The 26726-nt window shown below is 42.5% G+C and overlaps 3 protein-coding genes across 7 annotated transcripts in view; 1 reads left to right on the top strand and 2 right to left on the bottom strand.

Annotated features, from left to right (window-relative positions):
* LOC109859374 (solute carrier family 2, facilitated glucose transporter member 1-like) overlaps positions 1-20505 on the bottom strand; it is a 25289-nt gene extending 4784 nt beyond the window's left edge. The window contains exons 1-3 of one of the 5 annotated variants that reach the window (XM_020437595.1): positions 11974-12004; positions 11562-11621; positions 11131-11154 (exon numbers count right to left, since the gene is read on the bottom strand). In XM_020437595.1, coding sequence (XP_020293184.1) covers positions 11131-11154; positions 11562-11621; positions 11974-11994 — 105 coding nt within the window. In that variant the 5' untranslated portion in view covers positions 11995-12004. Of the gene's footprint in view, positions 1-429; positions 680-7857; positions 8119-11130; positions 11155-11561; positions 11622-11973; positions 12005-18966; positions 19156-19265; positions 19302-20226 lie in introns of those variants that run through there. The other 4 variants (XM_020437594.1, XM_020437593.1, XM_020437597.1 and 1 more) reach the window with 4 other exon arrangements.
* A 1894-nt stretch (positions 20506-22399) lies between these two features.
* Positions 22400-24101, top strand: LOC109859388 (GTP-binding protein 10 homolog). The gene is made up of 4 exons (XM_020437612.1): positions 22400-22692; positions 22773-23076; positions 23155-23373; positions 23473-24101. The coding sequence occupies exons 1-4, from the start codon at positions 22654-22656 to the stop codon at positions 24078-24080; spliced, it is 1170 nt and encodes a 389-aa protein (XP_020293201.1). The 5' UTR covers positions 22400-22653; the 3' UTR covers positions 24081-24101.
* Positions 24102-24268: 167 nt separating this feature from the next.
* LOC109859386 (probable tRNA N6-adenosine threonylcarbamoyltransferase, mitochondrial) lies at positions 24269-26141 on the bottom strand. Its single transcript, XM_020437611.1, has 6 exons — positions 26071-26141; positions 25705-25942; positions 25308-25566; positions 25110-25238; positions 24672-25028; positions 24269-24579 (listed from the first exon to the last, which is right to left on the bottom strand). The coding sequence occupies exons 2-6, from the start codon at positions 25914-25916 to the stop codon at positions 24286-24288; spliced, it is 1251 nt and encodes a 416-aa protein (XP_020293200.1). The 5' UTR covers positions 25917-25942; positions 26071-26141; the 3' UTR covers positions 24269-24285.
* Positions 26142-26726: the final 585 nt, after the last annotated feature.

The raw sequence follows: 26726 nt of genomic DNA, 5'->3' as shown, positions 1-26726 counted from the left end.
TTCTTATTTTAAGAGGAAAATCCTCTAAATAGTAATATTGATAAGAATATAAAAAGCCTCTATAGAAAAGCATATATATCTCACTGTCGAAAAAGACTATATTCTTAAATAAAGAATATATTCTTAATTTCAGAAGAATATCATCTAAAATCTTTAAGAAGATTTTTTAAGTATAAAATCTTCTATACTTACAAGAATATAATTTTTTCGGTGTATTTATTTCTCTTATCGCGTCACGCGAAGTGACATAAATAATATGTGTGGATAGATTGTACAAAACTGCTTAGATAAATATGCAAAAATATTCTAACGCATTTAACATTCCAATCCGAAAGAAAGAAGTTACATACGTTCAAATTTCAGAGAAACGAAAATTCAATTTTTTTTTTTTAATTCTATTTTCGGGGGAGAGGAAGTTTTTTTGCCTACCGCTCTTCTCAAATATGGCACCTCGTACTCGGTCGATTTAACCGTCATTCTTAATGCTTATCGGGAGACAATGCACCAGACAAACGCACGCACTCTCTCGTTGCACTGCTCGTTACTTTCACTCCGATCGAACGGACGTAAAGAAAATTTATGTATAATCGCGCGCCTCGCGTTCCCGACACCGATGTCCAACACCGTTCTCCAGAGTGTCTCCGCAACACGTGCCAAAGACTGCTGGGTCGGTACCCCCGCCAAACGTTCTTATACGCGAGCGAGCCTCACACGCACATATCTCTGCCACCCGGAAGGTATGTACGTGTGCAAAAACGCCAGGTGCGTGTGTGCGTGCGTTTGTATTTAACATGGCGCTACAACGCCTTTGTACTGGTTGACTTTTTGCGATTACACACACACACACACACGTGCGCGCGCGCGTACTTCGTTATGGAAAGCTGATACTCGATGCGGGAGCTTGTACACCAAAGGCGTAAGCTCAGACAGATTGTTCGTGTCTTAATTTCATGGTAAGCGATACAGCGATGATCTTCGCGCGCGTACGTAAAAAAAAGTACGTAATCACCTCAAGTCAGCAATAAAAGCGCGCAAATGTCGCGTAGCCGAGGTAACGATAACGTCGGAATCGTAAAGAAACCGCAAATTTGCAAAAGAAACGTTTTTCCGCGACAAACAATAAATTTTACGAGAGACAGTCGAAGAATGGGAGAAATTTTTATCCTCGATCCGTCTCTTAATTACGCGCGTGTACTTTTTTCAACAACAGGTCGGTCTTGAAACTGTTTTACAACGATAAAGTGATAAAAAAAAAAAATGTTTGAGTTTTTTTATCGCGCGCGCGACCTCGATTAAATCAAAAAATCGGAAAACAAAAAGAAAGGAGAGAAAAAAAACGCGTTAACGCGGGCGTAGAAAAAAAAAGAAAAAAAAAATTCGCATCGTCACATTTCGATAGAATCGCGAATGGGAAAAGTTCGCATTATCATCATCAACGTCCGCTTGTTCGCGGGCGTGAGTTTGTTTGTGTTTTGCATGTCGATAAATATTTACAGTCGCGTAAATTATTTATCGACGCATTTTTTGACAACGGTGCGCAAGCAGCGGCGTCTTCTGACGTCGTCGTCGTCGGCGGCGATAGCCGAGTGTACTTCGTACACTCGTTGATTACAACAACAATAATCGCGTCAGTGTATTATAACCGCCGCATTTGTACCATGCACTTTGTGACATTAATTCACGAGAAATGCACGAGAGACTGTGCGTCGGACTTTAAACTGCCGCTCGAAAAATATCAATGTAATATCATCATCAATCGTGTTTCCACGACGTTATTACAACGTTGTTACGACCTTTATCCCGGATATGAGAGAAGCTGGACAACACAAAACACGTGGCGAAATCGTTTTTTTTTTTTTTTCATTTTCATTTTCAATCTGTTTTAAAAAAATAAATTTTATCAAAAACCTTCGTTTTGCAACCCCGAGATATGTGCGCGGCCTAGAAAAATAAGCTGGAAAAACAAACTTCATTCCCGCATGGGGGGACGTGTTTGATTTTTACGATGGACCGCTTCTCAAACATTTGTTTTATGACGAAACTTTTTGCGCGTCTTATATTTCGTTATCTATCTCGCAAATGAGAAATCCAAAGTTTGCACGGCGCTACCTTCGCGCCGAGTCTCGTGATCGCGCGTGTGAATTAAGTATCCGCAAAAATTGGATACTTCTCCGCGTAGGCAACATTTCTTCCTTGAGAAATTGTCTCGCCGAAACGTTCAAAACAAACTTGTTTTGTCCGGCCCGGTCTAGTCCAAGATATCGTTTCGAAAGCGGATCAGCAACTGTCGACACACAGTCAAAGTCCAAGTGTCGCACTATAATAAAAATTAAGAGGTATGTTAAATAAATACATCGCCGGAAGAAAAACGCATCGCGAATAAAATTCAAAACGACTTTTTTTCGGGAACAAAAAAAAAGAAAGAAAAAACAAAGCGTATTGAATTTGATATCCACCCAGGACCAGTGGCTCCGTTTGGTTTTAAGCTTACTTTAAAAAAAAAACAACGCGTTACGTAAAGAGCGCCTTAGATTGTAATTTGCATTAGTTAAAAATCTCAACAGGTTACGTTAATTAACATCCATTACCAATGCAAACAGAAGCGCGCAACGAATAAAAAAAAATAGATATATATATACGCGAATTAATGTTGAATTCGCGTTGGAGTCTGATAAAAAACACAACGACTGCGAAATAAATTGCAAAATCTGTCTATCGCGTGATGTCAATTGATTTATTTTCAAAATTGCGTCATCAAATCAGTCATTTGTTAAAAAAAAAAAAAAAAAACAAGATAGAAAATATTAAAATCACGCGTGTGTTTCTTAGTTTCAACGAGTATGTATCATCATTGTCGTCATTACTCGCACTGCTAGTTACGAGAAATTAATACGCGCGGTCAGACGCGGAAAATACAAACAGCGGTCACGTTTAAACCTATTTTTTTTTTTTTTTTTTCCACGACGATATACATTTCATTAACTGGTGCATACGGCGAACTCGATACTCGACGGAGGCACGACTGGACGAGATTACCAATGCTAAAGCGACTGGTTGCAAACGCGACGTGCGGCGGAACGTAAAAAAGTCCGACCCGCGGTCACATATGATCGGACGTATAACTCGCGTTATATAATTCTCCACATTATTCCTCACATCACAAATATAGACGTTTACGCACGGAAGAGTCGGACGTTTCAAGAACGATGGCATTTCTTTTTGCAATAACGTTCGTTTCGACGAAGATATGAAAAAATCTCTCTTTGACACAATTTTTCTTCTTTTTTTTTTCTCTCTCTCTCTCTCTCTCTCATTCTGTTTTATTTTAACGACATTCCTCGGTCAAAACGCACATTGAAGATACCTAACATTGAGAATTAACAAATTGCTATCCGCAGACGTGCGTGGAATCAGCTTTCAATCAAGGTGCAACTCTCTCGCGGAGCCAATCGGAGAGACGCTGGAAAATTGAGCGATATTGATCGCGCGCAAAGACGAGCGAGGGATAAAAGCGCGATTGAGCTCACGGTCGGCGAGTGCACGGTGTGTGCAAAACCTGTAAAAAAAAAAACCTTGGAAACGACGACCCGGACGCAATTCGCACGCGTCACACGGCAAATCCCGCGCATTATCGCGGTCGTGTGTTGTTTCTCTTGAAAACTTCTTCTCTTCTCAGTTCGAAACAAATCAGAGAGATTTCTTTCGGAAGATTGAAGATGATCGGAAAATTTTGAACGCAACGTATATGTCCGCAACGTATATGTGTTCCGTATATATGGAATTACACGCATTGTGCGCAATTTTTTCTGTTGCAATATTCATGAAAAATCGTGAAAAAATACAACACATTATGAGAAGAGACGGAAACTCAACGCGCGCGGAATTGAATTTTCAATTCGTCGAAAAAAAAAGATTATGTAATTATTCGCAAATCATTGTTTTTTTTTCTTTCTAATCTGAAACGCTCTGCTTTTAAAAATCGTAATTCCATTGTTTCATCATTTTCGATTATCACAATCGGTCGAGATCATTTCGTTCAAGCTGACCGATCCGTCGATTAATTTAATCGAAGATGGTGAAACTGAAAACAAAAACAAAAAAAAAACAATAAAAAGTCAAGTTAAAAAATAACGACAGTTGTGAAAAATCGAGATATTGATCTTTCACTTCCACACGGTCATTCGTCAAAAGAATGTTAAATGACAATGATTGTTCTAACGACGGTTTTCGAGGCGACGCCTATGATTCCAGAAGCGGTATCAGCGGTTAACTAATGCCCGTGTATGTGTGTGTGTGTGCGCGCGCGCGCGCGCGCGCGTGTGAGCATTTACGTGCGCGAGTGTGTGTACAACACACAACTGTTATCGTTTACGTATGTTACATATTACGCGACATACGCGCGAGACCGCAGAGCAAAACGGGAAACATTTCGTCGCTCCTCTGTGTAGCGAAATTCCAGACCGTGGTGACGTATCGCGCGCGTCTCTTCAAGAATGCGTTTTCTATTCGTATGCGCTTCTGGTGGCGTATGCGCGCTCGCGTCAGCGAGGACAATCATTGGCCGTGGCGAAGGCGTGCAACGTCGCGATTGGCGCGAACCACGGACGAGCCCCCCCGATCGGAAAGAGAAAGAGAAAGAGCGACGGCGACGACGACGGCGACGACGACGACGACGGAAGCTCGAGCGGCGCTAAAAATAGCGCGAATCGCTCGCGCGAACATTCGCCAATACACCGCGCGTTTCCGAACGCGCGCACGTTGCTTCGTGACGCCGTCGTCTTGGTTACCTCGCACAAGCCGCTACTAATTCCGACGTCGCCGGCCCTCCGTACAAGGTCCGCGCGCGCAACCAGTTTTCGCGCTCAATGACGTGTCGTATCCTTTTGAAAGAACCTTTCATTTTTGATTTTTTGCAAAAAAAACAAATCTCTCTCTTTATTTTACGTCGCAACCTGCGTCTCTCTCCCTATCAGCGACGGGCGACGTCAAGAATATTTGGATCTGATAATTCCGTCTGGGGGGGGGGATGTGAGCTTGAACTAACACCTTACAAGTGAGAGCCTTGCTGTGAATAATTCATTTATTGAAATGTCACGATTGAAAGTATGCAGATTGTCGTCGGTTGAGTCTCTCTGCGAACGACACGAAGAATGCATAGAATTTCGTTATCTGATAAGATAGTTTTTCTAATAAACAAAAATAAGAAAAAACACAACATTTTCACAAAAGCGCGGATTCGTATTTTATTCATGATATTCACGAAGTCCTCGTTCGAGTTGCGAGGAATTTGAGAGAGAAATCGCGAGGAGTCATCGCGTCGGGGATTGCGTAATAACTCGGAGCCAATGTAAAACGTTTTTTTTTTTTTTAACGTTCAAACTCGATCAATTTCTTTAATCCTTGACGGAGACGTCAATGACGCGCGCGCGCGCGCGTACACGTTGTGTGAATGCGAATAATAACGCGATCGAGAAAACTCGATTTCGATTCGACTCACGTTTCGCCGAGTTACCGTGTCATCGCGAAGAAGGTCTCTCGAACATCCTCTATAGAAGACAGAAGCAGACGCATGCCGCGAAGATTAGCTGGCCGCGCGCTTCGTAACGACGAACCTTCTTGCGCAATCAACGAAACGTCAATAACGACGCCTCATCGTCCGCGCATTATGTTAATTGCCGCGATAACGACGCTTCATTTTTGTTCGTGAAGAAAAAAAAAAATACCAGCGAGATGAGACCGCGCTAATTTCTTTAGCGACGCGCGTCCTTACGCGAATGTCCCGGAGACAATAAGAACGTCTTGACAAAGAGGTCGATTGTTGCAGGTGTCGGTGTCTAGTTCGCGCGAAAATAACACGTCTTGTCACATGTTAGGTTCAATTGCGAGCGACAATTTTTGTTTGAAAAATTTTCCAAACGGATTTCACGAGCGACGATGAACCGACGTTGGTCGTGTTTAAACGGCCTCCCTTCACGCGCGCTTTCGAATGGAAGCTTCTCTCTCTCTCTCTCTTTCTCTCTCGCAACATTGAATTCAAGAAGCACTGACGAGACACTTCCTCCGCTTTTGATCATTATCGAATTGCAGCCAATCGCGCGCGATCGCCGCTTCTTTTCCTCACAGCCAACTTGTCCCAATATTTCAATCGTCACGTGTTAATATTCGGTCTGTATGTAACAACGCGTAGCGCACATTTGACAGTCTAAAAATAAATTACTTAAATCAAGCTTAGTTTTAAGTTGATTGAATGGTCGTCTTGATTAGCGCGTCAGCGAATGTTCAACGTGACGATAAAGCGGAAAAGATGATATCAATTCCGCAACAGGCGGAAAGCCACCTACAACTTGTTTATTTTTTTGTTTTGAGAGATCCGCGTTTGTGATACGCGTGTTACACGACGATCCGATGACAAACAAGAAACCGAATAACTGATTATGCAAAATGTGAAAATTAATATCTCACACGCGCGGGAGAATTAAATGAAACTTGAACGCAAAAGGTAAAAAAAAAAAAAACATCGGGAGTTCGATTTACTTAAATGACTCGTAATGAGAAAACAAAAACGAGAGAGACCCAATTTACCCAAGAATATAGTTAAAAAAAAGATCAAATTCGAGCTAAAACAAGATTTTAATAAAGAAATTACAATAATATATAAATAATTTAAATTTATACAATTTATTTATACAATAATATAAATTTACTCCAAAAAACACAATTTTGTGACAAAATTCGCGACGTTATCTAACGGAGATATTAAATGACTGTTTTACGCGCGAGTTGCGTAAATATTTTTTTATTTTATACGTGTAGGTATAATTGTTTAATGCCGCACGGTCTTCTTCAAACGATGTTTCCTACGCACGCGAGAGAGAAGCGCCCACAGACCAGAAAGAACGGATCTCTGGGGTTTCATAAATATTATTGGGCAGACTCTCTCTCTCATAAATACATGTAGGATATATGTCACAAACGGAATTCACGAATGGAATTATTTATCAATAAAACGTCAGAGCGCGAAACAAATAGGTTTGTGATATTACGTACGAGCGCGTTCGGCGTTGTTTGACTGTTGATAATGCGGTTGAGCTAAAGAGCAAGTGTTTGCTCTTTCGCGTTTATATTGTATCATAAACGAATGTCTCTTCGAAATATCTCGTGTTTTTCTTTCCAGACGTTCTGTTCTCGCAATATTTTTAGATTCAGCAGAATTTTATACGCTCGCGAACAGTTTTTTTTTTTTTTTTTTTTATTCACAGAACAGAGCGAGCTGTAAAATGTTTTAATATCCGCGCCGTCTCGTCTTGAAATAACAGATCCGGTTGACCTTTTCGCCAATTCAGATTCCTCGTCTCCCGAATTTTAAAAGCGGTTTCTAATCCGTAAATTTGCGACTTTGTTGTTGAGCGATAACATTCGCGTGTCCGGTTTAGGCATCAAAACCATTAACCTTTGTCAGAGCCGGTGTGTGACGACACATGCCAATGATATACTATCGTGCCATGTTTATCATCGAAATACAAATGTGTTCTCGTGTTTGTACAGCAGTCCGCAGCAGCTTCATCGAAAATCTCACAACGTATGTAAATTTTTCTTGTCCGATTTTTCTCAAGCGAAAAAACGTTGTATGATAATTTTTAAATGATCGAGAGCGAGAGCGAGACTTCGCGAGTCACATTTTAAAGTAAGACTTACAGACAACGAGAACATTTTATTTTCAATTTTCAACGACAATCTGACAATTTCAATTCGAAGAGAAAGTCACAAAAAAAAATCAGCGAATTTTTCAGCGAGTTTTTTTTATAGACAAGCCGCGCGTTCATTTGAGAAGAAAGGATGTTCTCTCGATAATTTTACCTTGAGCTTCATGCCGCTGGAAATGAGAAATTAGACGCCGTGTCGGACGAGAGAAGCAAACCTGTGTTCCCCGTTTTTTTCTTTGTTTCGTTTCTCCCGTTTCTCGGGACCGCAATGACACACTTGTTCTCCTCGCGATATTTCGTTTCCGCGGGAATTCAACTCGATTCGGGAGTGACTCTTCGAAAAATCGTCTGGAGCAAAGACCGACGACCTCAGACCAGGCAAGTTGCATGTCACGGTCGCGAGCGCGCGCAACTGGCGGCGCTATTCGTGCGATGGCCTAACCGAAGCCGATTTTCAAAAGTCCCCGCTCATCACCGCGCCGGGTGTGTTCCCCTCTTCCGAACCCCTGGACCGATGCATGAGCGGCGCGATTGGACGATCCCGACAGCTGGATCTCTCGCACGAATGAACCTTTCACCGTCCCACGCACCCCTTCCGGCGAATGAAACGAAGGGGGGAGACGCGTGCCTCGACTGAAGAAAAAAAAAAAAACGAAATAGCGGATCTGCGAAACCGTTCGAGGCACGAGCGACTTTCCGGATCTACCGGATCTCCCGGTGAATCCGCGATGAAAGCGCGAGGTTTAAAAAAAACAAAAAACGTGCCGGTATATCGCGGATTCAAACGGCGACAATGTGGAACTGATTTTTTTTTTCTTCTGTTTTTCACGTTGAATTTCTGATTTTTCGCATCGACTTTTGAAAAGTAGGATTTTAAGCGAACATTGAAAGAGACGAGAGACGCGCTCGCAAACACGGTGAGAAACGGGATCTAACTGCGCACATCGAGTCGAGCGCGAGAAAGAATGATATATCGAAAAAAGACGAAGGTAAACTCGACTCGTGTGTGCTCGAATTACGGTCGAAAAAAAAAAAGGAGCGTCTTGCGGTCACGCGAATCGATATGAATATGTCGCGCGACGAGAAGTAGCGTCGATTTTGTCTTATCGCGGAAACGTCGATTGAGATAACTCCGTCGAGACATAATCGTTTATCAATCAATCAAACGACTGTGTTAATTATTAAAGGATTAAGCGCACACGTGCCGTATAAAATTATTTTTCATTATTATTAATCGTTGCTTTCAAACGTAATTAAAAAAACAAATACGGTGGAATCTCAGGCTCAGAAGCCTGTAAGTAAAAGAACTCGGTAATATATTTTTGTTATTAAAATTAATAACAGAATATTATTTTATTAAAATTTAATTCCTGCGCTGTAAAAAAAAAAATCTTTCAGACTCACTTCGCGACCCTCGAGATTCTTTCATTTCAAAGAGGGTCGCTCTTCATTCTACCGTTCTCACGGTTATTCTTCGAAATCTCGTTTTAGAGAGAGAGAGAGAGAGAGAGAGAGAGTTGTAGTGTGTTTGCCTTTACAATTCGAGAATCTTCTCCTACGTAAACACACGCACTTGTGTTTTGTGATCTTTGAAAAAAAAAAGAAAATGGAAATTACGTGGCACTTTGAACACGTCTCTTATTCTTTGCACCGTCGTCGTCGCGAACCTCCTCCGTTCCTCTTTAGCCTCAAGAGAGCGATCTTGTAGTAGTACGAAGTGCACACGATACCGGACGTGGCCCGTTAAGTGCCGCGACCGGTCGCGTCAATTTTACAATTAACCGTATTGGTGTAGCGCAACGTGTGCGCGCTTCGCGTACGCACATTGTCTCGGAAGACTCAATTCGTCTTCGACACACAACATTCGTTTTGTAAAATAACGCTGTGTATTCTATCGCAATTCGAACGCAAATCTCCTAAATATACAAAAAATGTGAGAATCAAGTTTCGACAAAATGTTAATTTTGCACTTGTTAAAAAATTTACAAAAATTAATTCAATTTGTGAAAAAAACCTTCTTCATTTTCACACATTGACATTTCTTTAATAAAGATGCGAGAGATGTGAAAATATTAACATGTAAAAAAAAAAAAAATATATATATAAAGTCCGTTTAATAAGTGAAAACAATTACACGCACTGATTTTCGAGATCTCATCTTGTTTTACCGCGTCCCGATTATTAGCGGGGATTAACATCCTTAAAAACTTAAGGAACCAAAAATATCAATTACAAATGTTTAATTGGCAATTCATTTTTTTTTTTATAACACCGAATAAAATAAAAGAGTGACTGCATAGGTTTTAATTGCTTGAAGTTTCTTTTGCGTCATTAAGCCGCGATTAAAAATATCGCAAAAGGAAGAAACGCGTATTAATAACGCGAATAGAATTCAGACGGCAGATAGCGAAGCACGTCATTAGGGACAATTTACTGGTAATTGCCGTAACATGTCGGCCGATGTGAACTACGCACGCGCGATCTAATTTACATGTGAATATTAGCAATACAAACACACGTGTGTCTCCTGGCCTGATGGAGGAGAATCGTCGGGAATGTGTATTGCGTTTTAAAAATTCAACGGCTCTCTTCAGAGTTGAGCTAGACACGTCAAATAAAATGCGCGCGCTACACTTTGTTCATTCACGTTCAAAGTCAGACACACGTTTCGACTCCGATTTGCAATCAAAGATTCAATAAAAAAAAAACAAAACAAAAAACCTTCTCAACAAATAAATTATTTGCCCTCTTCGTTCGAGTACACATTTATGTAATCGTCATATATTGTGCAAAATTCGTTATCGTCGAGAAATTCACATCGTCAGGCCATAAATCGAACGAGCAGACTTTTTTTTTTTTTCTAACGTAAAAAAAAAAAGAACGTAAGACGTTTATCGGTCCGTTTTTTTCACCAAAATTTCAACACGCATTCGCCGCGATAGTGCTTTATCTTTTGTGGACTTTGAGTCGCGCATTATCGCGCGCATGTAAAACCAAATGCGTTCGGTAAACGACGCGTATAAATACAATTGGGAATTATTTCTATTTGCGATCGCGCGGCGCAAAAATTAATTTTGTATCTTTAACACTCGCTATTGTAAGATCCTTATCTTGAATTTTGATTTCGTCTCGTCAAGCGCGCGCTCCTCTGTACATGTGGAGAGAGAGAGTGTCGTCTCTGAAACTCTCGGGTGTGTGTGTGTGCGCGCGCGATTCTTGTGTTGTTTATAGCAACACGAGATGCCGGTTTATACATACACAAAGATAACACCTCCGTGTCAACGACTTTGACGGGACGTTAACGCAGCGACGTTTTCCCGTCGCGCACATTTTTCCCCGATCGAGAGCACCACGCTCTCAACGTTGTAACACGCTTTCTCGAGACAAGAATTACGCTGTTAAACGGCGTGTAAATGATAATACTCACCCAATCCTTATCGGCCGTGGCGGACTGCGTGCGAAAAAAACAGAGATATATAAAAAAAAAAAGAGTTGAGATTACTTTCGTAAGTGCGTTTTGCAACAGGATAAAAACGCGAATTTATCGTTTTATTTGGACAATTACAACGAGGTTGCGCTGATAACAGGGCGCTCGAAAAAATGTTTGTAACTCTTCGTAATTTTTCGTATCGCGCGCGCGCGCGCGCGTAATTATTAGCGATAAAATAAATTACAGAGAGACGGGAATGTCTGTGTGTTCGATAAAATTGTCGCTTCGAATAATATTAATAACGCGCGCGCAAACGGCGGTGTTTTTGACGTAAAAAACACTTTAGTTTTGTATTTCGATTTTATTTTCACGATAAGCGCGTGCGTTGAATAATAGAAAATTTAATATCGGAGATAAATGGAATTTACCTTCGGAGCCGGAGCCAGAGCCGTTGGCGTCGACGCCTGTTCTTGAATATCCTCGCTTGACTACAGCAAAACGCTTAGTATTATACACCAATCACCTGACAAACGCACAAACGACAACGGGGGCGTAGAGGGCAAATGCGCGGAGGTGCGTTTGAAAAGATACGCTTGGCTCAAACCCACACGCGTCTTTCAAGATCCCGAGGAAAAATCTCTCGAGATGTACGAAACAAAATTTTATTTTCCCCAGTAAAAATCTTTGAATATGCGATTTACGCGAAATAAAATAAAAAAGTAACGAAAAACTCTTTCAAGTAATGAGAAAGTCCTTTTTACTTGTGCAACAAGCGAAGCGATGTTTTTAATTTCCGTCTACGCCCCTCCGACGAGCGAATCGTGTTATAGACGACTATACCTTTTCCTTTTCCACACCCATTGTATGGCAGCTTGAAAGAAAAACAAGTTGGTTAGTGAAATGAAATTCTAAAAACGCAAACTGTGTGTTAAATAAAACACGCTCGCGAGATGATTCCGACTCCGTGCAATTACGACGTGCGACGCTCGAGAGGACAATGTCGCGCTCCAAGATGCGAACAAGTTACCTCCACGAAACGTGGTGAAATACATTCGCGAATCATCTCGCGTTAACCCACAACACACGAAATGCGATATCGATCGACCAAAGACTGGACGGCCGTTCGGCGAGCGTGTAATATCGAAGGAATACTCGCGGGAGCATGACGCGAAGAAAACCGAGCGTGACGTGAAGAAAAATGATTAATTTCGCGACGAGAACAAAGCGCGAGATAGCACTCCCGATGATCGCAAATTGATAAAAATTTGCGATCGGTTTTTGTTTATCGCAGATTTTCTTTTGCGCAAAAAAAAATACACGCTGTTGCAACAAATTCGTTTCGCAGAAACTTTCCGTTTGTTTGCGTTACGATATAAGCAACGTGTTCTTCGCGAAACAAAATTTAACGAAGAACTGAATGTCGTCAAGGAAGCGTGTATTTAAATAAAGACTGACAACGAGTTCCACACAAAAACGTTAATTTCCTTATAACGGAGTGTTTTTCGTTACACATGCGAGCAAACGGAGTGTTTGCGATGGAAACGAGAGAAAAACTCATTTGTCACCGTGTTGTCTATTGAAAAACGGAATTATGTAATCGCGCTTGTGTCCTCTCTTATCATTCCGTTTCCCTCTTTATGCAAATCCAAGACAGTTTAACCGGGATCGTATTTGTTAAACTCTGTTGTGTTCTAAAAATCTGAATATAAAAGAAATATTTAAATCAATGCAAGTCGTGGAATATTTCGGTGTCTTTCGAAATTAATTGACGCTCCCTTGAAAAACATTTTATATCAATTTTATCAATTTTTTTTAGCAATCGCATCAAAATCAACACATAAAAAGTTGCAATTCAACTTTTTAATTTATGTAAATAAAATAATGTGTAAACGAATGTCTCGTTCATCGGTTTCTAATTTGAGAAGCGTATCGCGAGACTCGCTTGTTCTTCCAAAAAAAGATTAGATATCCGTCGGTTTATCCGAGCACCCTGAAAAATATTCGATAATTCGGTCGCGACGTTCGTTTGACGTTGACGGAAAACCCCAACTCGCGGATGATAAACCGTGGCGGCAAAGGTCAGCGGCAAAGGTCATATCGGTGTACACCTATCGTATCCCACACTCGCCATTAAATTCAACGATAGCGCCTCTATCGTATCTGGAAACGAGCGACCACAAAAAACTCCGAGATCAAAACTTTGCGGTGTAACTAACTCGGCATTGAAATTTGCACTCGATGATCGTGCGGCAAACAAAATTTATATTCCGAATCCGCGAATCGCTCCGGTACCGGACGCGCCAAAATAGATACACGTTCGGAACGTAACGAGATAACATTTTTTTTCCTCGAACGTTATCGGGACGAGAATTCGAGCAATACGTTACACAACACGGCGAGTGTCTGATTATCGAACACAACTAGGTATATGCCGGATGGAATATCGACGCGATTCGATGAACCCGCAGCGGGAGAGATGGCGAAACCTCGTCTGTCTCTGTGTGTCCAACACACGTGCGTGTCCGAAATGTGACAGAATCCCCGGCACACAGGACAAGGCGCGTCAACCGCACCTTTTCGGTGGAGAAAATCACGTGTCTTGGAAAATTATATGTTGCGTTAACTCACCTTTGGCGACCGCGAGACCAGGTGGGACCAGGGAAGCGCGGGATCGTCTATTCTGAGTGGCGCGAGTTCGATCCTCGTGAGAGAGCCCCAATACCTCCCACGAACGAGAGGGTTGACGGCGGCGCAGCCGTGGCGCAAACCCCGTCGACCGACCTCGCGGCGCAAGCGCGAATATCTCTCATCCCCCTCGCGCACACAACCCTCGACGATACGTGAGAGACGAGGGAAAAACCATCCTCGTCTCTCGCCCCGGCGGTGAGAGAGAATCCGGCGGTTGCGTCACTCACTCACCGCGCGCATGGATGTCTCACGGCGATCGTTGCGACGATGACGTCATATCGCGGCTGTTACCGATCACGTTTTTTTGGGGGGAAGAGTGGGCGGATTTGTTGTTTTCGGTAATTAATTTTCACACACCGACGAAAATACAAAGACTTCGCACAGCTTCCGAGTGATAAAAGGATTCTCTGTAGGAAGTCGAACTCTTTTTTCGGGTAGAAAGAAAACAGATGACGCAATCGCATCATTTTTCGATTCATTTCGATTTGCGTAAAAACTCCGGCGTAAACATCGATCGTTTTTTACCGAACTTCTTTCGTTACAATCTGATATTTTTATAATGCTTTGCGTTACAATGTTTAAGCTCGGCTGAAGAATTGGATAGGCGGAGTGATCGACGTTTCTGCCAAGAAAAATTGGCTTCGCTTCAAATTGGCTAAAGAATTCGCGTACATCCTGGGAGCGTATTTTTTTTTAAGCCTGAAAATCTATTAAACATTACGTAATAAATCGTAAAAATAAAGAGAATGTTGTGCGCGACACGCAATTGCTTTTCGTTATTACTTTTCGAAGAGAGGAATCGCTTTTGCACAAAGAAAACACGCGTTGAAAACCGAAAAGCGATCGTCGATGAGTGGCGAGTTATGTAACTCATCACGTTCGCCGATGTGTTTGTGACAAGAGAGAGAGAGAAAGAGATTGGAGGGGGGGATGATGAACGCGTTTTTATTAAATCCAACAATGTCACATTGCTGACTTCTGTGAGAAAACAAAGGGGATGAAACGCTACGTGTAATCACCGGCGAGGATTTGATCGAAGTCGTTCAGAGAAATCGTTAGATGGGAAAGAAGAAAGAACGGAGAAGGGTGTACGCACAAGGTGAACGCGTATGTGTGTACGCGCACGCATGTGATTTCGGCCCACGTGAAAATACTCACGCCAGCGCCCGATGACGTCACGCGTCTGCGGGACGGTCACGAGAGGCTGGCGCATCGCCAGACGCGCGATTGCACGACGTAATGTACATAATATTCATCTTATTATCCTTCGGCCCAAAAGACGGGGGCCACTTCGATGAAAACGGAGTGACAGCTATTTCCGCGATAGCCAGCTGTTGATACATTGCGTTTACGCATGCGTTGCGAAAAATGTTGAGAAAAAATGTATCATTTTGCAACTCGATGTATTCAAGAATCGTTCGAGGAAGCAAGTCGGAGACAAAAATAGAGGAAGCGTCTTGCTGAAAAAGTTTAATTTAATTTTAATTAAATTGATTAAATTGTTTTGATAAGATATAATCAATGTCAACAACTTTCATTCATTTGCGTCGTTCTTATCAGTTCGGAAGAACAAAGACGATTGCAACTTACGCGATCGATAAATACGACAGTGACGCATTAATCCGTAATTAAAATTGTTATGATACCTGATAAGTGAGTCATGCACTTACTTGAGGTAATTCAAGCAAATTAAGAGGAGCATCACTTGGTTCTCAAGATAAGTCGTCATCTTTTCGTTCAACATTGATTCGCGTTTCACGTGTTTATTTATTATTTATTTTAGTGGATTGGAGTACGAAAATAGAAAATTGTGGTTTTTGTATTATTTAATAAATAAATACGCTTTGAATTTCTCAAATTGCTCAATACACCGATCGAAGATGTATTTTTGGACGTGTGTGAGATATTTAATAAATAACAAAAACCGCGATTATTTTCGCACGAAGTCAATCAATTCGAGAGAAAAATTATTTTATTTTAACATTGTTACAAAATTATTATTTCACGCTACCAGATAGAAGTTTTCTTCTGTATGAAATTATTCCAAGCGCACGCACAGTTTTGTAGAATTTATTTTGTTTGAAGGAGATTCAATTTTACGATTATCTTACCTCACAATTTTACATGCGCGCGTGTGTGTGTGTGTGTTTTACTTTGCCCCTGAGATACAATACAATCCTTTTCGCTCCCGTTTGAACGGCTACTCGCGCGCGCGTCATCCTCATTTGCGCGGAAAACATCTCGTCGGGAGAATAGCAATTTACTATTTTTACGACGCGGTTGTTATCTATATCTCTAGACAAATCTCTCGTGCGCTAGCTGTGCCGTTGCACACGAGACGCAATTCTCGTTGCGGCTTTCGTCAGACGACGAAACTATTCTCTTCTGGTAAGGCCAGGTTACGTGCCTCCGCGCACACCCACCGAATCGACCAATCGCGAGCCGCCGACGAGACCGGGTGTTCTCCGTTGTAGCGAACTGAATTCCCGCAGAGAGACCGCGTCCCGATTCTTCCCGCGACGAGTCATCTTCAACGCGTACGTGTATTTTGCGTTTTTTTCTCGACGCAATTGCGTCAGACGCTTTATAATCTAATAAAAAATTTATTTTTTCTGCAACTCCGATCGCACGCGTCCTCGGCGAGCAATGGGAACCTCTGTCGATCGATACGTTCACCCATAGGTAAAGACTTGCGTCATCGTGGAAACGCCGATCGGGAGAGCAAACCTTCCTTCACCTGTTGAAGGCGCGCGTAACGGCGCGCGACATTGCGTGAGAGAGACGTATAATACAAATTGCTTCTGTATGTAAAAGTTGCATTTGTGTCTCTAATAGACACAAGCGGACAAAATAAAGTGTAGTAACCTTGGCGTGATTTACGAGGAACGATTGATAAGTGTCCAAAGTAAACGGTCTCGGTGACACTTCTGAGGATGCAGCTTAAACCGTCGCGACGGCCAAAATTCACGCGAGTCGGCGCCTTATTCGTCAGATTTGGCTGCCGCCGTTTATCTCCGAATCTGGGACGAAAAAATTAGAAATTTTCGCTGGGAAAAAATGTTCGAGCGACAACTCATTCGTTGCCGCAAATGGCTACACACACGAGCGAGCTGTGTTAAGCGCCACGTGTGCGAGCCACAGCGTTTGACACTTGTTCTTCTTCCAAGGAGAATGAAACTTGTCTCGTCGACTTGACAAAAAAATGTGATTCCACGCTGACGCTATCTATACGCGTCTTTTTCGAATACTTATCAATCAATATATTCCATATCGCGCATAAATCGAGCGCGATCACTTACTTTTTTCAAGCAGTGCGCGGTCTGTGTACTTAATTAACTGCGATACGCACCGGCCGCATGTGTTTAATCGAATGCTTGGAATTCCATTAAACTCGGGTCAAGTGCGCATCATGACGCTCGCGTTGCGTCACTCGCGGCTAAACTTCGCGTCTTCCGATCCGGGCGTTCGCGATAACGTTTTTTCGCTCGAAAAAAAAAAAAAAAATCGGAAAGATACAAGAAGAGAACAAAGAGAAAAGAGAGACGCGAAGAGAAAGTTGAAAAAAAGTAAAACAAACAAAAAAATAAAAAGCGCCTACGAGGAAATTTAAATCGCGAATTATGTCCGCGGTGATATTTTATGTTTTTTTTTTTATTTGTATAGCAATGTGTTGATAAAACGCAATCGACGCGATTGATGTTTATTTGAGAAAGCGATGCATTTCCCTCAATGGATGATGCAATCAATACAATATCATATTGACCGCAACGATGTAACAAAAGATATTGGCGAAATTAACTGCTCGCTCGATCGCGCATATGCAAATTGGCTCCGCGTGACGTAAGATGATCGGGAGATGCGCTAGATATCTTGCGCGACAACATCGATGACACCGACGATTACGAGCGCCCGTTGATGCAGTCCCACTTCTGAGGGTCAATCGAGATCTCGAGATTGATTTTCTTCATCCATTCCTGTAGGTGAAATGTAAAAAAACATCCAACACTGTTTTAAATCGAGATCGTTCCCGCGATCAATTGAAAGTCGCTCTTCGGAGATTTGCTGTTAATTAAAATCTTTCGAAGATGAACGTGCGACGAGAGCGTGGCAATTCTTGCCAAGAAAACACGGCGATAATTATCTCGCGGCCGGCACATCCTCCTCCGGGAAAATTCCTGAGACGTTGTAACGCGCGCCGCGTTTGCACATCCATTAAAACAATTGGCAATGTTTGACGAACGTTTTTTCTCAGCGGCGAGAAGTTTGCGCGAGATGAGACGCGCAGCTTATCCGTTGTCTTATGATGAACGTTCTGCCTTCATTCGTTTCGACAGTACTTAGTTTCCGGTTGATGGAATTTCTGATCTCAAAAAAGAATGCGCAAACAGATTACGTAAGAGATTACGACTTCGACAATTTACAAAAGAAAACTTTGTGAAAAGAAGAGAACAATCTTTCTTTTTTTTTTTTTTAAATTCAAATTGCAAGAGGATTAACTGACTCGGCGTTTATTTAAATTAAATGCGCGCAGATCTTCTGCACTTCTTCAGCGTATTATCACGTGCGTCACGAGACGCTGCCGCCTCGGTAAACAAAATTAAACCGACGGCGGGCGACGCCGACCGCATTTGCAGCGTTTGCGCGAGACATGCGCGAGCGCGCGTGTCCGCCCACCTGACTTGGAATAACCGACGATTTCGACATGTAGCGCTAAAAATAAAGTGTTTTCCCGCCTGTTTTTCAACATAGACGTTCATTACCATTCGCAGTTCTTCGCTCCGACGAAATATCGGCGTGCTCCCGCCGACGTTTCTCCATTGTCTATAACATTACGTGCGCAAACCGTCGCGCGCGACGGTTTTCGGTACAATAAATTCCTTTTAAAAAATTATGAGAATCACTTGACGCTACAAGATTTATTTTATACGTGGTTTTTTATGTTAAAAATATTTTTCTGCTGTTTGTAAATAAATAAAATTTTTAAATAACTCGGGATAAATCAAAAAGTTTTCCGTGCGGATCGCAATTTTGTTGGTTTTCGCTCGCGCGATTTCGACGAAACCGTGAGAAACGTGCGTTTGATCTCAGTTGGTGACAGCCGCTCTTGCTGTGCGTGTTCGTTGATTTTTAAACGAATACACTTACCTTCCTCGCTGAGAGCGGTATGGTCGTCTCCCTGGTGTATATCGGTACGTCGAGGTCGCTGACGCTGCTGCTGATACTGGGCGCCCGCGAGTCGGATCGTCCGTTGAGCGGCACCGTGAGATGCGTCGGCCGCAGCGGATGCGACTCCGCGATGTAGCCCTCGCCAAAATCCTCGTCGTCTCGGTCCATCTGTAAACGCGAATTTTTAATTAAAAAAAAAAAACTTCAATTACATGTAAAATTGGATAATAAAACTTGAATGACACAGATAGTCGACCACACTTGGCTGAAAGTCTTACATATGACGATCCAAGAAACATTTTTTTTTTTTAATTTTTCACGTGTTATATATCTTCTATGTGTTTTTTAATCAATAATTTTGTTTTTCTTTTATGTGTGAGAGAGAGAGAGAGAGATTAGAAGACCGAGCGATTAAAAATATTCGAGAAGCAACAAACAAATCCTGTTGTCACGAGGCTTCGGTTGTCACTGGTCGGTTTTCATAGTTTTCTGCGCCGCGCGTATAGCGCACGTAAAATTAGCACAAGTATCGTGACAACGGTACGCTTTCCCTGTCAAATATTTGGCCGTTGATCAAGGCTAGTAACCCGATGACACACTCCTTGTGTGCGCTCTTCTTGTCTCACGACCATTCAGGAACAATAGAAGACCCCACCTCCCCGCTATCAGGTTCTCAGCTTCGTCGCGATCGATCGTGATTGTATACTCTTCGAAGTCCATCATAACGTGGATAATTTCTGGAGCTGAATGATTTCCTCCTCGCCGTACCTTCAATTTCCGGAGAACGTTGATAAAGAAATCGACGGGGGGTAATAAACGCGCCTCCGGTAATCGCGTACCTACAAAAGCGTTTCTCTCTCTCTCTCTCTCTCTCTCTTTCTCTCGAGCGGATTTAGACGAGCGACAATGAAGAAACGATGTTGGACTTTCATCAAATCCTACACAGCGTCGTTTTACGATGGCGCTTCAAAGTCTTTGATGCGCCAAGAGAAGATGAGAAACTCGCGTGAAGAGTATCCGCTTCAAGTAATATTCGCGTCGTGGACGTATGTTCGAACTGCGCGTTGCGCGAAGTTCTATAATTAAAATGAAGCTAACGAACGATAAAGACGAAGGCCACGTATGTCGCATAAAATGATGGTCGCAATTTTGAAAGAAGAGAATTATTAACTCGGATCTCTCTCTCTCTCTCTCTCTCTCTTTCTCTCTCATGCATGTGTGAGTGTGTGTAGGATTTACCTCGATGAAGATCTCAGGTGGAGGGTTAAGAGTCCGGAGTTCGTACGACTCCGACGTCTCGCGAGGAGTCCCCGGACGATCGGACAATTTTCGGGGATACGTGGCAAAACGCACGGAAGAAAATCGGAAATCGCGGAAAGGACGAAATCAAGATAAAGAAAAAACCACGAGTATTTCTCGCGAAAGAGAGAAAGGCGGGGGTATACGATCGCGCGGGAGGAAAAATGCCGGAAAAACGTTAGATCGGCGACGATCGGATTATCGCATCCGTGCGGCCGGGGTGTGCTCTTGAGACTGAGCTAGAGGACGTGACGACGCCAACGTTCGTCGTGTGGACGACGTCGTGTTCGACCGAGAGACGGCTAGATTTAATTTTAACGCACTTGTTGGTGTTGTACGACGCGGCACCTCCTCTTCGCCACCACCGTCGTCGTATCGGACGAGCCTCCGAGTTTCGCAGAGACGAGGGAAGGCCGCGATCGTCACCTCGTTCTCTCTCCCTTGGCCTCTCCCTCGGCAAAGTCGCCAATTGATACGAGAAACTCCACGCAATTGATTTCACTTGACCCCGCATCGTGCGATCGGCTCCTGAAAAATTATTGCCGCGGTCTGTAAAATCGCGCTTGAATTTTTTCCTCGATCGGACGAAATTCGCACATTTTTGTAATATATGTAATTTTTGCAACGCGTGTAATTTTTGTAACATTATTTTTTACGTCTCGTTGTTTATCTCAACTATGTCTAATCTTTTTGAAACAAAAAAATCACGCGAGAATTGGCTTTTTGTTAACATCTCGTGCCGATAAATAAATAAAAAAAGTATCGCATAATTCGTAGATTGTGTCAATAAAATCGTCACGCGGGGCTGCGTGTGAATTAAAACTCATCTTCGCGCTCATACGTTTCTATTTCAGCATCACGCGCTTCATTTCGCAAAACATAAATACCAAGCTATTGATATGCTCCTAGACGACACTGTGTTGCAAACATACGCGGACATGTGTGTGTACAAATTTTATTGTTTATCGAGCGTGATCGTCTCGGTACGAACATGGCCGACAAGAAAAGGTGTCGCAGGTTTCGGCAAATATATTTGCTATAAAGAGCGAGACCGTACTTAGAAGTCGCGCGCATCTTTCAAGTTGACAATATTCGCTTCGTTAACTCGAACTGTAACTGCGACTTTGTTATTTTACCTTTTAGCTTGCGTAATTGTTGTATTTTTTTTTTGCAACCAGTCCGAAGATTTGCGCGAGATCCGCAGTCCGTGGATTTGAATTACTCGAGTTTGCGAATCGCCCGCAGCGAACGGACAGCAAGCGCCACCTAGCGGCGGCGTGCGATACTTACGAGTCGATATATATCGATAGCGCGTCTTTCTTCTCGATGTGCGACACTTCGATTGTCTCGAAATCACGGACAATGGGTGCGTTCAGACAACTCAATAGTTGCACAACGGTTGAGAGATAATCACTTCTGATTGGATCATACTTTTGGAACCGTAGCAGATTTTGAAGAATGGTCCTATCATAAGTAATGATCTCTCAACCGTTGCGTTTTTTGAACGCACCCATTGGGTGCGTTCGGACAACTCGACGGTTGCACAACGGTTGAGAGATAATCACTTTTGATTGGATCATACTTTTGGAACCGTAGCAGATTTTGAAGAATAGTCCTATCATAAGATGATGATCTCTCAACCGTTGCGTTTTCTGAACGCACCCATTGGGTGCGTTCGGACAACTCGACGGTTGCACAACGGTTGAGAGATAATCACTTCTGATTGGATTATACTTTTGGAACCGTAGCAGATTTTGAAGAATAGTCCTATCATAAGTAACGATCTCTCAACCGTTGTGTTGTCTGAACGCACCCATTGGGTGCGTTCGGACAACTCGACAGTTGCACAACGGTTGAGAGATAATCACTTATAATTGGATCATACTTTTAGAACCAAAACAGATTTTGAGGAATAGTCCTATCACAAGTAATGATTTCTCAACCGTTGCGTTTTCTGAACGCACCCATTGGGTGCGTTCGGACAACTCGACGGTTGCACAACGGTTGAGAGATAATCACTTCTGATTGGATCATACTTTTGGAACCTGTGCAGATTTTGAAGAATAGTCCTATCATAAGATGATGATCTCTCAACCGTTGAGTTGTCTGAACGCACCCAATCTAACTTATCTAACCTCTCGCAAATGCTCGTTTCACGACGTAATAACAAACGTAGACCTCGCAAAAGTAATAAAAGATGACGAAAAAGTTCGAATACAAGCTAAAGTGCGCGTTAATTATTCAGTAAAAAAAAAAAAATAAAACTTCTACGCAAAGAACAATTGTAACATTTACATTTATTTAGCAAAGTATCGGCGACCTGACAAATAGATTCAAAAATAAATTTTTGCTAGTGTCTATGTTACAATGGTGCTTTTGACACAGATTTTAAACGGTGTCAAAAAGGTAAGATTTTTATTTAATTATATAAATACTGGGCAGAATTCTTTTGATATCGGACAAGTGAATTTTTTTTTGGATTGCAGATACCTAGAAAATATTTACGCTCTTCGTTCATCGACAGACTGCACCTTCATGTCAGAGGAGGAACGGGAGGATCTGGTTTACCTCGATATGGAGGAATAGGAGGCGCTGGAGGTAATGTCTATGTGGTTGCGCAAGAAAAACTGACACTTACGGATACTGCTAAGAAATTGAAGACCAAGCGAGTCAAAGCGGAAATGGGAGGTGATAGTTCAGCAAAAGGAATTATAGGCATATCTGGCGAAGACGAGATCATTCCCGTTCCAGTCGGAGTTACGGTCTACAATCAGAATGGGGTGAAGTTAGGTGAACACAAATTTCCACAATATTGCCTGTACAACTGTGTATCTTTGTCGTTATTTTATCTTTGTGTGAAAATTGTAGGAGAGTTGGACAAGGAAGATTCCAAACTGTTGGTGGCTAAAGGTGGCACAGGCGGTTGCGAGGACACAGGCTACAACGGACTGAAGGGTGAAACTCAGACGATAACTCTGGACTTGAAATTGATCGCGGACGTCGGTCTGGTCGGTTTTCCCAATGCTGGCAAGAGCACATTTCTGGCCGCCGTTTCAAATGCCAAACCCAAAATCGCCAATTATCCATGTACGAATTATTTTTTCGAGGAACTTTATCGATATTCGTTTCGAACCATATAAAATTTTCAACAAACTACAATTCAATTGTTATATTTTCTCTCTGCAGTTACGACCATAAGACCCAAATTGGGAATTATGACCTATTCGGACTATAGAAAGATTAGCGTCGCCGATTTGCCAGGCCTGATCGAGGGCGCGCACAAGAATATCGGAATGGGCCACAACTTTCTGAAGCACATCGAGAGAACGAAATTGCTTCTGTTCATTGTGGACGTGCAAGGTTTCCAATTGTTGGTCAATCGCAATTATCGATCCTGCTTGGAAACCGTGGTCTTGCTGAACAAGGAGATCGAGCTCTACAAGCCAGATCTGTTGGAAAGGCCGGCTATGCTAATAATTAACAAAATGGACACCGCTAACGCTGACAACATATTCAAGGAAATCAGGCCGATGTTAAAGGATTTGCCCGGTTTCGTGTCGAATTGTCCGAAAGACATGCAGCCCGAGCAAATCGTGCGGTTCGACGATATTCTGACGGTGTCTTTAAAAACAAACAATAAAAACGAGATAAACGCAATCAAGGATAGAATACGAGCTATCTTGGACAGGTACGAGGAACAGCAATATTTCGCCGAATACGGCGAAGGACTGGATTTACAATTGAAAGACAGACTGAAGCAGCGGTTCGAGGAGCACGCGCCGATTGTTGTGTAAACTTGTTGTATATAAAATAAACACTTTTTTTTACTAAATCATTAAATACTGCTAACAACTCGTTATATAAGTACCTATGTACATATCGAGACGCAAATTTCAAAACTAAAGTAGTTTTGCTTCAAAGAACTCCGTAACAAATCCGATGGTTTGATAGTTATTCGCGATGAAAGACTGAGATTAACATCTACCCAATGTTTTTGTCTTAAATCCCCTTCAACGATACTAGTTTACACTTTATGTTCGCGTCTTGCACCCTTCCGACCCAATCCTCTCCGAAAGCTGCTTTTTTCTGCACCGTCACGGCCTCGATCGCATCTCTGTCCCGAAGAACACCCGCGTTCGCCATCCACCTCTCGGCGCCGTTCCACGCGATCATCACGCCGTTGTCGTTGCACAACTGGGGCGGCGTTCTGACGAATCTGAAACCCTTTTCCGAGCAAACGACCTCCAACGCTTTCGCCAGAAAATTGTTGCACGCCACCCCGCCCGACACCACCTGGACTTACCCAAAACATTCAAACGTAAATAAAATTAAAAAAACTCACTTTTTGATTGTCTTCGATGTTTGAGATTGTTTTCGACACGTACCAAGGTTTGCTTTTCCTTTGGGAACAGATCTAGATTGCTGACAAACTCCATCGCTGTTTGAGTTTTGTGACATATGTGCTTTATGACAACAGTTTGAACCGCGGCGCAGAGATCGTACACGTCGGGAATCACCGCGCTGCCGTCAACGCCAAATTGCGTTTCCTGTTTGTTAATGTGCCTCAGACACTGGTTGTACACACCCGCGAAACTGAACTGACAATCTCTCTGTTGCGTCATGATATTTTGGAAGACGAATTTCGTCGGGTCCGTCGCTTTGCTCGCCGCGGCCTCCAACGCTTGACCACCGCTCATCTGAGAAAATTCTGGCATGTTCACGAGCTTGAGTCTGCGAGCGATCTGAGAAAAAAAACTTAAATATAAAAACACGCCATATAAGTAACAAGAAATTTGATGCAAGTATTTTATTAAATTACGCACTTTATCCAAAACTTCACCCGGTGGATTGTCCAGCGTTGTGCCCAGAGTGTAAAACCGATCGACGTTCTCAACAATTCCTAATATACTGTGACCACCTGATACGAGCAATACGAGATAGGGAAAATCTACCTGCAACACACGTGAACGATTAGAACGTTGCGCGTAACGTACTTGTGCGCGATTGATTAAAGAACTTACCGCCTCCACCATGCGCACCGTTAGCGCATGAGCTTCCATGTGGTCTATTGGTATGTACGGTTTGTCACCTACTCTACTGAGATACTGGCCAAAGGCGTTTCCAACGGCGAGCGACAAAAAGAGACCTGGTTTGATTGTAGCCGCGACAGCATCTATGTCCTTTAATCTCAGATTGGCCGCCCTCAGCGCGGTCTCGCAGACATCGGTTATGTTCTGTCTGTGTATGTCACTTGCAATTTTAGGTATTATACCACCGTACCTAGAAATAAAAAGATGTAATGAAATATCTTTCTAAGTGTGTCAAATTTTCTCACGCAATCAAAAGATATTGTATTCATCATCATATTATTCAAACAATCGATCAAATGTGAATTACAACACATATCTCTTGAATTACTTCAAGTGAGTTAGATGCTGAGAATGTATCGCCTCGCCCAATATTTCTCCCGCTGTATTTACAATCCCGCATCCCGTGTCGTCGCAACTGGTCTCAATTCCCAAAATAATGGCCGGTCTGCTCTCCGCGTAGCTTTGCATCACGTTTAACGCTCGGTTACACACATGCGAGACGAAAGTTTTCCGAGCCAACGAATACGCGTGATTTGCCATTTGCAAGCGTGTATCGCAGAGAGTTTCTTAAAAACACAAAGTTATTTGAAGTTGCGAGACGTTGATCGCTTCTACAACGTTGGGACAAGCAAACATGTTCCTTCATTAAAATGTAATCATATCTTCGTTGCAAAGTTTTGTACAAAATTCATACGTTTCTTGTTTACAGCCGAACGACCATGTGAGACGCGTTCACATGCGCGAACAGCTGAGAAGAGGTTGAACTCGTTTAAATACCGGTTGCGCGCGCGTTCGAGAACGTTCTTTGAACGCGGTTAAGCCTATGTCACACTACGGATTGGGATTGAGATTAGATTGAAATTTGACCAATTAGAAAAAAGAAAACCAAACCTAAGTTTAGTGATCTTCTCTCTGATTGGCCAAATTGCAATCCAATCTCAATCCTAATCCGTAGTGTGACATAGGCTTAATGGGTGCGTTCGGACAACTCAACAGTTGCACAACGGTTGAGAGATAATCACTTCTGATTGGATCGTACTTTTGGAACCAAAGCAGATTTTGAAGAATAGTCCTATCGTAAGTGATGATCTCTCAACCGTTGAGTTGTCTGAACGCACCCAAACTCAACGGTTGAGAGATCATTGCTTACGATAGGACTATTCTTCAAAATCTGCTTCGGTTCCAAAAGTACGATCCAATCAGAAGTGATTATCTCTCAACCGTTGTGCAACTGTCGAGTTGTCCGAACGCACCCAATAGGTGCGTTCAGAAAACGCAACGGTTGAGAGATCATTACTTGTGATAGGACTATTCCTCAAAATCTGTTTTGGTTCTAAAAGTATGATCCAA

The sequence above is a fragment of the Pseudomyrmex gracilis genome, unplaced genomic scaffold (assembly GCF_002006095.1).
Source record: "Pseudomyrmex gracilis isolate BER0280 unplaced genomic scaffold, ASM200609v1 scaffold_260, whole genome shotgun sequence".
In the NCBI taxonomy this organism is placed as follows: domain Eukaryota; kingdom Metazoa; phylum Arthropoda; class Insecta; order Hymenoptera; family Formicidae; genus Pseudomyrmex; species Pseudomyrmex gracilis.
The sequence above is the reverse complement of the archived record's forward strand: the minus strand, read 5'-3'. Positions and strand labels throughout refer to the sequence as shown.